This window comes from Neophocaena asiaeorientalis, unplaced genomic scaffold, assembly GCF_003031525.2.
Source record: "Neophocaena asiaeorientalis asiaeorientalis breed wild unplaced genomic scaffold, Neophocaena_asiaeorientalis_V1.1 scaffold211, whole genome shotgun sequence".
NCBI lineage: Eukaryota > Metazoa > Chordata > Mammalia > Artiodactyla > Phocoenidae > Neophocaena > Neophocaena asiaeorientalis.
This window is the reverse complement of record NW_020172824.1, coordinates 48,218-59,650: the sequence shown is the minus strand read 5'-3', so window position 1 is coordinate 59,650 and position 11,433 is coordinate 48,218. Positions and strand designations below refer to the sequence as shown.

General features: G+C 32.5%; 1 protein-coding gene across 1 annotated transcript; it reads left to right on the top strand.

Moving 5' to 3' along the window:
- Positions 1 to 701: 701 nt before the first annotated feature.
- On the top strand, positions 702 to 8,513 carry BCHE (butyrylcholinesterase). Its single transcript, XM_024741893.1, has 2 exons — positions 702 to 805; positions 6,977 to 8,513. The coding sequence occupies exons 1-2, from the start codon at positions 757 to 759 to the stop codon at positions 8,503 to 8,505; spliced, it is 1,578 nt and encodes a 525-aa protein (XP_024597661.1). The 5' UTR covers positions 702 to 756; the 3' UTR covers positions 8,506 to 8,513.
- The last annotated feature ends 2,920 nt before the right edge of the window (positions 8,514 to 11,433 follow it).

Genomic DNA, 11,433 nt, shown 5'->3' with positions numbered 1-11,433 from the left:
TTTCTATAAAGTTTAGTGCTGATTGTTTATTGCATTTTATTTTCCTTGTCTCAACCAGAAAATCTGGGGCTTCTCATTACACTTGACTGCTTGCAGGGTCCCCGATTAGGAAATTATGAACGCTGAGATCTGCATGACTCAAATGAGTGTTGGGGGTGTGGGAGCTGGAAGGATGTACATATCAGAGACATTAATTCATTTATATAACTAGTCTTTTGATTTTCATAGCTTTATCTACAGAGTAATTAGTTTCCTATTTAATCTTTTACAGTACTTTATAGCTCCATGATTGCCACGGATTGAAGGTACAAAGATTTCAATAACAGCATTTCTTTAAAGCAACATGTATATCTTTAAATCAAAACAAGCATAAGAAAAATGTATATTCCTTAAAGGAGAAAAAGAATCTTAAAAGTTCTGGTAGTGTTTAAGAAAACAAACAAAAACAACCTGTGTATTTGCTGTTCAATTTCAGCGTCTGTTAATGAAGCTCTGTGTCTTTTTTTTCTTCATTGTTAGATGAGCGCCTGCAATCGTAAAGCATGACTCCGGTAATACCTCTGTAAATGAATCACTATTGCATTCATACAATTAGCCTCTGAACAGATGTCAGAAAGTAAAGATTGGCTGCCTCTAGATCAAGTTGCCGCTGCCAACTCTCGCGAGCTTTGTCAGTAACAGTTGATTGTAATGTCAGTGCAGTCCAATTTACAGGCTGGAGCAGAAGCTGCTTACTGCATTTCCCTGAAGTATTATATGATTTCCATTCCTTGCAAACTTTATCATCTTCGTTGCAGTGAGTCGGGTAAGTTGCTCTGAATTTACATCTTCCTGTTAGAGATGCAAGTTACTGTGAAGCTTGTTCTGTGGGAGGAACGTGATCCCTTCACGTGTTTGCTGTGCCCCTTTGGTGCTCTGTGGGAGACAGTCATTGCAAATGGGACAGATAAAGTAAGGGAGCAGCCACATGCATCAAATCTTCCGATTGATTATTCAGAGAACGCAGACTGTGGCCATTTAACTGCTAAGGAAATAATGAATTTATTCAACTTTGTATAAAGGACCGTAGCACTTGTAGAATCACTGTAATATATGTTCCTAATGCACCCTCAAAGGGAAAACACTTTATGCTGTGTTTTACCCTTAAATGCACTGTTTGGTGAATTTTTCCTTAAAAGAGTAACAAGTGTTTTTTGACCAGTATTACTCTCTAGTTTTTTCTTTTTCTAAAGTGGTTTGAAATGAATAGTTATTGTCTGGTTCTACAGGGTACTTAACATTTTGCCATCTGAAACTTTAACAATATCAATTGGCAAAGGAAAAGTCTAAGTTTCTTTTTTCTAAAAGGAAAAAGCTATTTCCCAATTTGATTTACAAACTTTTGTCCCATTTGCCCTGTTTGTTCTCCTTCTTTTAATATGTGTGTTTATAGCAAAATATTTTACAATTGCTATTATTTTATTATTATGGAAATAATAAGCAAATATAGACTTTCTGCTCATCCTATGATTTTGTAACTCTACCTTTATTTTGATATCAGTTCTTGTTTAACCAGAGGATTAAGCATTGAGTATAAAATATATGAATGATTAAAAGTAAACTGAAATGTGAGCAAAATTATTTCATTATTTATGATTTCTATTTGTAATTAAAAATTAAAGTTATCGCTTCCAAACTTTTATGAAGATATTGCATGATAATAAACTCAATTAGGAGTTACTGTCACTAGGCTGTGTAATGCTTCCATAATATAAGCTATCTCATATCTATGATAAATATTACATTTCACTTATATAAATAGTTACTTTGTTTAAGGATAAGCATGAGCGAGCTTTTAAAGAGTGACTTTTACTTTAAATGACATGTTTAGAATTCTCTGTGTGTTTGAAATAACGTGACCTTTTGGAAGCAAATTAAATTTCTAATTGGATTTGCAAAGTTCTGTTTTATTCTCCTAGACCTGTTGTTGTTGTTCGTTTTTAATGTCCTGCTTCTTTAATTGTAAGAAGGTATTTGGGATCTACTCCACATTTCAGTTTTTAGAATATAAGCTAATAATATAATATAATAATAATAATATATAAGCTAATAATAATAAGTTAATAATGTCTTAGCAAATGATATCTTAGTTATAAATTTAGTTTGTGCTTTGATTTATTTCTTGGTAACAATTAATAATATATACTTAAATTGTATGCTGTCTTCATTTTAATGCTTTCATGCCAAAATCTGCTCATTCTTATCAAAATTAAACTGTTTCAAACATTGGAAAATTATAATTGGGTAGATGTTAACCTAAGAACAGATTGAACTTTCAAAGAAGACCCAAGATATCTCTCTAATATTAAATGTTCAAATTGTTCACACAATGAAAAGTTTGTGGATGTTCTTCCTGATTGAGGACAGTTACAGATCTGTTTCTCATACCTAATATAGTGTCTTCTATGTATACACATCCTTGTAGTGCCTACTGGGTATCTGAAGGATCCCTGAAAGACAGTGGTATAGTCTATTTATAAACAGACTTCCTCAGTTCCCCACTTCACTTAGCCTACAACAAAACAAGCTCTTTAGGTTTGGTATAAAGGCTCAGTTGTTTTAATTGAACTAAATACATTTTGATGGCACTTGTTCTAGATCATATTTTCTAGATGGCTCTTTCCACACCATTTTAACAGTCTATTTTTATATAGAAATATATATTCTAATGAAACTTTTTAAAAGACAGGAAAATTACATTCAGAGAAACTATTAACAATTTTTGCATGACCATCCTTTAAGAAGTCCTTGACTGGCCAATTATTTTGAAAATTTGGTTGATATCCAATTATGGCAAATATATGGCAAATAAATAGCTCTTTATATCAATAATTTGATTGCACCCATATTGTATAGCATAACCTTATATATTTTAGAAATCAGTCAAGGAATTTTGATACTTTCAAAATTGAATTAAGAAGGCAAAAAGAAGGAAATTATTTTTTACCTTTTTTTAATTAAAAATTTTTTTTTTAAGTTTAGAATATCTTCCCAAATTTGTCAGTAGATTTTGATATTCTGGAGCATTTGATAAACTTGGAACACTATAGTATCAATTGTCTTTCAGGTTTTTCTCTCTTCCCACTCCCATCCATTCTCTTTTGCAATTCCAAACAAAACCTCCTTCCTTTAATCAAATATTAAAGATTATTACAATAAGTTAATTGATCTAAATTCAGATAGTTAGTTGTCCTTGGTATAAAACTTTACCCCGTTCTTTGTGATAAACATGTTATGTGTTCTCAGAGTTTAAATTATTTAATGTGCCAGTAGTCAATTTGCACCAGAAAGTATAGGAGGAAATAAATGAAATTTTATTGAATATTTTAATTATTAGTAAAGACTTAGAGATATAGAGTAATAACATTTCTTAGTCTCCTTTATTTGTCTCTCTTTTGATTGTTTAATCATGTGATAGCATATATTAAAAACATAAACATCTCTTAATGGTAAAACCACAGTGCAACATGTGAGACTAGAGAATAACAGGTTATGAAAAGAACAAAATAATGCTTACTTAAATAAAGTACTGCAGCTAAATATAAAAAAAAAAACTAGCCTATGCTAACAATGAGTATGTGAACATAAGCATATTTTCCTATTAAAACCTATATTTAATAATATGGTGTATAATACACCACAACAGGTACCATGAAAGTGAATTGGAATTATATTGCCATTCTTGCAATAAACAAAGGCTTACAATGATTTTGTGAATGTTACTAATTACATTATTTACAATTACAAGGTGTAAGTACTTGTATTACTAATATCAAAGTGATGACTCACAGATATCATTGTTGAAAAAACAAGATTATTATTCATATAAATCATATTATATAACATTAAGTTCTACTCAGCACAAAATATAAATAAAAACATACAAGAAGTAGTAGTATAGGGCTTCCCTGGTGGCACAGTGGTTGAGAGTCCTCCTGCCGATGCAGGGGACACAGGTTCGTGCCCCGGTCCGGGAGGATCACACATGCCGCAGAGCGGCTGGGCCCGTGAGCCATGGCTGCTGAGCCTGCGCGTCTGGAGCCTGTTGCTCCGCAACGGGAGAGGCCACAACAGTGAGAGGCCCGTGTACCGCACACACATACACACACACAAAAGTAGTAGTATAAATCAAGCTAAATGACATGGGGATGATAGTACAACCTTTTAGATGTTATAGCAGCCTTTCATAACACATGCAATGAAAATTATTATATTTATTAATTACATACAAAACCAAAATTTTGGTAGTAATTTTATATTTGCTATGCAATAAAATTAATAAACAATAGAATGAAAGTTTGAAAATTGTCAGAAAGCAAAAATTATTAGGATTTGTTTTATGGTTTAAAAGACAAAATAAGATTTATATAAAACCAAAAAAAAAAATGATTGTCTTTGTTAGACTAAGAAGACATTGATTGAGCTAGGCCAAAGGCAGGAATGAGTCCAACCAAAGATGCTGCAATTTATCTGTTGAAATGCAGCTTAGAATAAACCAGCTTTGTATCTTAATTCCTTTTCCTTTCTCAAGCAAGATTTTAAAAATGAAAAAAAAATAATCTATCACAGCACTTTGCTTTCTTCCAAATGCTCTCCTCCATTTATTTAGAAGAAATGTCTTAGGAATTATCAGAAGGAAGAAAAAAAAAAAAAAACACACAACTGTGGTATGTGGTAGCAGTGTCTCTAAAACTCCTAATTCTCAGAAATATAAAATTTTATTAGTAAGTGTCAACTTTACAGGAAATTTTACATTATTATGACATTTTATTTACTTATTATTTTTAGAAGATAAATTGCATTTTGTTATGATTATAATAAAGCTAAATTTTATAATAGTATATACATAGTGTTAAAATATTGTATACTTCAATAATATATATTTATTGGTATTAGCACAAATTCAGTTGTATCAACATTGAAAGCATAAAAATTGATCTCATGGCTTGATTTCTTTAAACCTTATAACAATCATTATGTATAAAGATGTATGTATATATGTGCATAAACATATGGACATCAGTAGAATTAGATATAAATATATAGATATAGACACAGCCATAAACAGAAGAAGATAGAGGCAGAAATAGAGACAGAGATAGAGGTATAGATGGAGATATATCTATAAATACTAGACACTGAACAAAATAGTATACACAATGGACTAGTTTACTCAGATATTTTGGGGGATCAAAAAATACTTGTTGATCACTAGCTGTCCTATGAGCAGTGGTGAATGAGGCTGATTACAGTGAGGATCATAGATCTGAGACACTTATTACCATAGATAGTGCCTTAATCTCTGCCTTCCAAGACAATGTAATTTAAAAAGTAGAATAAAAAGACTGTTACAAATTCTCAGTGCTCACAGGATTAGCTTCTTGGACATATAGGTTGGACTTATTATTACACTATCAAAACATAATAAAAATATTTTGTACATGTATGGACCTTTGCTATTGTTATGTGGATGAGAATCAGTGTTTGTATTTGACAGTTTCAATCAGATTTTCTTTTTTCTTTCAGTTATATAAAGATGTTAGTTCTTTCAAATGATATCTGCATTACATTTTTCTGTCCCTCTTTGCCACTTGGAGTTTCAGAATCTGATGTAATTTTTTTTTTATTTAAAAGAAACTCAAGTATGCATTATGAATTTTTAATGAAAATTTGAGTTCCCCAAATGTTCTGTTCATATCATTAATAAGTATTATTTAATAAAATGTCAAATAGTTATGATTTTATAGGTCTCAAAGATTACTTTTTCTTCTCCCACTTTTCCCAGTAATTTCTCAGTTTAATCCTCTTATTTCACTCATCGTGTCCACTATCAAAATACAAGTAAATCTGACCATGCTAACACATTTAACCTCCCTAGTTGCACATGCTTTAATCAATTAACAAATTAACAGGCATGCATTGAGTAATCCCTGAGTGTAAAATTTCTTCTAAGTCAGTTTCTTCTCCCACATCTAATGTTATCTCCATTGACAATATAATTCAGGTAGAAAAGCCCTTCGTGGTTATTGTTTCAGAGGAATTGGTATATATCCAGTCTTCCCTTTCCAGTTTTTCCCGTAGGCCTTTATAGTGGTAGCAGATTTGTTAGTTTTCACAATTTGTAGGAAAAATGGCAACTACTGTACTTTTTTGTTACTTCACATTCTGTGAATTGCTTGTCCAAATTCTCTTCTGACCACAGGGTACAATTATATAGAGGAAGAAAACACTAGGCAAAAAGGACCACAGAAGGGACCATGCAAACAGAAAAAGGCAGTAATAGAAGTCTGAGGATCCTTAAAGGTTCTTAACCTACTGTCAAGAGCCAGCCAGCCATGATTAGAATTGTACATATTTCAGAGAATATATAAGCTTGTATTTCCTCTTCTAACTATGGTAGAAATTTAATCTATTATATCTATCATTAAGTAGACTACCACTTAATGCCACCTTTGGTGGTGCTGTGTATTTTAAAGAAGTATATATATATATATATATATATATATATATATATATATATAGTTATATATATATGGTCACATATATATTTTTTTTTCCCCATACAAAACTTTGTGCTTTTAGTAAAGACAAAAGCAAACAAAACCTCTTTCTCACGTGGCAACTTAAACTTGTATTTGCCTTGGACAAATTTCTTCCTTTAAAAACTACATCTTTCTTACAGAGGTTTGAAAATGAATCTTTCCAAATTGAACTAATTTCTCCTTTTCCATTTCACTCATTTATTTCTAAATTGAAAACTGAAATATCTCCAACCATTTTCTATGTTTTTTATGTGTCTTTATAGCAGTAATAGATTTATTAGTTTTCATAATTTATAGGATTGATAAGAACTACTAAATTTTAGTTAATTATCATCAATAAAATATAATACTAGATGCATGAGGCTGTTAAAACTTCCCACTTATCTCTCTTGCAGAAACCAATATGCAGAGCAAGGGTACAATCATATCCATCAGATTTCTCTTGCGGTTTCTTCTGCTCTGGGTTCTCTTTGGTAAGTCACACACTGAAGGAGACGTCATAATTACCACCAAGAATGGAAAAGTCAGAGGGATGAACTTGCCAGTTCTTGGTGGCACAGTAACAGCCTTTCTTGGAATCCCCTATGCACAGCCACCTCTTGGTAGACTTCGATTCAAAAAGCCACAGTCCTTGACCAAGTGGCCCAGTATTTGGAATGCCACAAAATATGCAAATTCTTGCTATCAGAACACAGATCAAAGTTTCCCAGGCTTCCTTGGATCAGAGATGTGGAACCCAAACACTGACCTCAGTGAAGACTGTTTATATCTGAATGTGTGGATTCCAGCACCTAAACCAAAAAATGCTACTGTAATGATATGGATCTATGGTGGTGGTTTTCAGACTGGGACATCATCTTTGCATGTTTATGATGGCAAGTTTCTGGCACGGACTGAAAGAGTTATTGTGGTTTCAATGAACTATAGGGTGGGAGCTCTAGGATTCTTAGCTTTACCGGGAAATCCTGAGGCGCCAGGAAACACGGGCTTATTTGATCAACAGATGGCCCTTCAGTGGGTCCAAAAAAATATAGCAGCCTTTGGTGGAAATCCTAAGAGTGTAACTCTCTTTGGAGAAAGTGCAGGAGCAGCTTCAGTTAGCCTTCATTTACTTTCTCCTAGAAGCCACCCATTGTTTTCCAGAGCCATTCTGCAAAGTGGATCCTCTAATTCCCCTTGGGTAGTGACATCTCTTTATGAAGCTAGGAACAGAACATTAACTTTAGCTAAATTTATTGGTTGTTCTAGAGAAAATGAGACTGAGATAATCAAATGTCTTCGAAATAAAGATCCCCAGGAAATTCTTCTGAATGAAGTATTTGTTGTCCCGTATGGTACACTCTTGTCAGTAAACTTTGGTCCAACTGTGGATGGTGATTTTCTCACTGACATGCCAGACACACTACTCCAACTTGGACAGTTCAAAAAAACCCAGATCTTGGTGGGTGTTAACAAAGATGAAGGGACAGCATTTTTAGTATATGGTGCTCCTGGTTTCAGCAAAGATAACAATAGTATTATAACTAGAAAAGAATTTCAAGAAGGTTTAAAAATATTTTTTCCGGGATTGAGTGAATTTGGAAAGGAATCGATCCTTTTCCACTACATGGACTGGTTAGATGATCAGAGAGCTGAAAACTACCGTGAGGCCTTGGATGACGTTGTTGGGGATTATAATATCATATGCCCTGCCTTGGAGTTCACCAAAAAGTTCTCAGATATGGGAAACAATGCCTTTTTCTACTATTTTGAACACCGATCCTCCAAACTCCCTTGGCCAGAATGGATGGGAGTGATGCATGGTTATGAGATTGAATTTGTCTTCGGTTTACCTCTGGAAAGAAGAGTTAATTACACAAAAGCTGAGGAAATTTTGAGTAGATCCATTATGAAACGCTGGGCAAATTTTGCAAAATATGGGTAAGTGCCAATTTTTGTAGTTGTTCTTGTTTGGCTTTGTTTTGTTTTGCTTAACTTTTCTTGGTCTCCAGTGTAGACTTCATTAAAGGTACAGAAACATTTTGATTATTTATTCTCTTCATGCCTTAAGCTGGTTTTGTTTTTTATTATGTACTGCATTTCAGTTCCTTGCATCAGAGTGCTTAAGAGAAATAATCAAAGAACTTTTATGAAAAATATTTTCTGATTTCATTTCCAAAGTACTTCAAAGTACTTTAACAATGTTCACCAAAGTTTGTACGGAAATAGATGTTTACCTTGAGAACTAAAATTACTGTGACATGTTATTAAGCCTGAAAGTTTATAGTGTTCACAGGTTTAAGAAAGATTAGAAATATCTCTCTTTTTCTCATGCTCTTAAGCACTAGTACATTGTTACGTGATACACAAAGAAATACATCCCTGCTCAGGAAAATCAAAGGGCAAGATGGTGGTAGTGTTGGCCCTCAGATTATTCAAAATACAGAATTTGCTATTTTATCAACATTTTTTATTCCCTAATATGTTTGTTCAGAGCTTTTAGGTAACCTGTGTTGAGCGAGAGCTACAACAAGCTATACCTTGTTCAGCTAAGCTGTTTTACACTTGAGTAGTCATATGGATGACATTACATAATCAGATATGTTACAAAAGAACATATTTTCCCTCGTATTTTATATTGTGATAGTATGTCTTCAATAATCAGAGGAAAATAATCTCTTTTAATATATATTCTATTTTTTTAATATTTTGTGTGTGTAAAAAATAAATTTTTTTTAACTGTTTGTAACCCCAAATTGAATTTTATACATTGGAATAATTTGTATCAATGAGAATAATAAAAGAATAGAAATTTGGGCATCTCTTTTTTTGAAAAGTGCTTACAGAAACTCATAATCTGATTGATGCATTAATCCAATTTGTCATCCTGTGTTTTACAATTGAAAAGAATGTTGAGAATGATTTTGCTTTCTGGTTTTCTTCTCCATCCTCCATTTGGAATTCATTGTACTCCATGTTACTGTATGTATCTCTCTACAAAGTACTTGTATGATATAATTCATCTCAAAATTTTTGATACTTATTTACTGTGTATAAAACTAAAACTCTTCCATGTGGCATTAAGAGGCTTCTATAATCTTGTTGCAACCCGTACACCCCAACACCTTGTTGCTTGGTAGATGAGTTATCTCATGAATACCAAAGATTTCAAGCTTAACTACACCTTAGAGCCTTGTTCTTGCTATGTGCCCTGCTTAGAACATTTACCTCTCTCCTTTTTAATGACACAAGTCCTACTATTTTGTTAAAGTTTTGACTGACTACATGTTTCATACAATGTATATTTAATTCCTAGAGTTGTAATTCCTTCAGACCTCTTTTTCACTCTTACAGAAGCCATTGACTGTCACATGTCTAAATCCTATCTTTCATTGTATTCTGAGCCTCCTAAACTAGACTAAGAACTAGCTTCTTGAAAGAGAACCCGTGGTTTTATTGGATACTCATTAAAGTACTGACATTAGTATATGTCACACTTTACAAATATTTGGTTAATGATTCAATGAAAGCAGGTAAAAGCTAGTATGGGTAAAAAAATTTTTTTTCAAAATATGTAGGCTATTATATTATCTGTTATTATATTATCTGTAGCTGTGCAATGTCTTACACCTTCTCAATATCAGTCTAAATTTCTGCTTAAGAAGGATCATCTTATTTCTAGAGCTGCATTAGAATTATGTATATTTCATTCTGTTCTCTCCCTCAAGGTTCTATCCATATTAAATCATCTGAATATACTTTTAATTCTTTCTGGCAATTTTAGAGATTATAAATAACTTAAGGGGAATATTAAGGGAATTTAAGGAAAATATCAATATTTCTTCAAATTATTGATGCCTGTAAATTTTTAAAGGACTTCATACTTTGCATGTTTAAATCATCAAGAAATTTATATTTTCTTATTTCACAATTGGGAACACTGAGAACCAGATGTGGTAAAGGTCATATTTATGGTACACAGATAGCAACAGGTCAAAGAAGAGAATATTTGACAATTAATAGAATAATAGATTGTTTAATCCTAATCTCCTTCTATGATTAGCATATTTTAATGGGAAATAAATAAAGGTTGACACATTTTAATTATAATGATAAATTCATATAAACAAGATTATAAACCATAAAAATTAAACTTTTTAAAGAAGTTCAGCCATAACAAGATGTCATTTCAGTCGGTGAGTTTCTTTAGAGCCCATGTTTGCACAGTTGAACAGACAATAGCATGTCATTTGTGTTGAGATTTGACTTGATGGCAAACATAATTTTAATCTCCTGGTGTGCACTATCTGTTTTCAAAGTATACCTATGAATAAATACAGAAATTTAGAATGATTAAATAAACTCCATGGAAACAAAGTTGGTTTAAGCATTAGGTTTGGAAATCCACCCATATTTATTTGACCACAAACATGATGTTTGATGTTCTCATCCCAGAGAGATTCTCCCCCTTAGTTGCCCTCTACTCCCCATACCGGGGACATTTAACAATGTCTGGAGCTGGGATGCTACTAGCAAGGTAGAGGCCAGGGGTGCTGCTAAACATCTTAAAATGCACACGACAGCCCCCCACAACAACAAATTATTCATTCCAAAGGTCAGTAATGCCAAGACTGGGAAACTGCAGGATTTTACTTCCATATAACCCCAAAATGACACATCAAGAAAGTAAAAAAGTAGAACTGAGCATTGTAATAATCATCCAAGAAAATGAGTTTTCCAGTTTGTGGTTCATAAAATGTTTTAATGAATTTTTCTCCTTAAATAGTAAGTTTAGTATATATTGTATTTCTCATTAGGATTAAGTTCAAAATAATTTTGAATTTTTCTTTGTGATATTTTATTTTGCCAATGG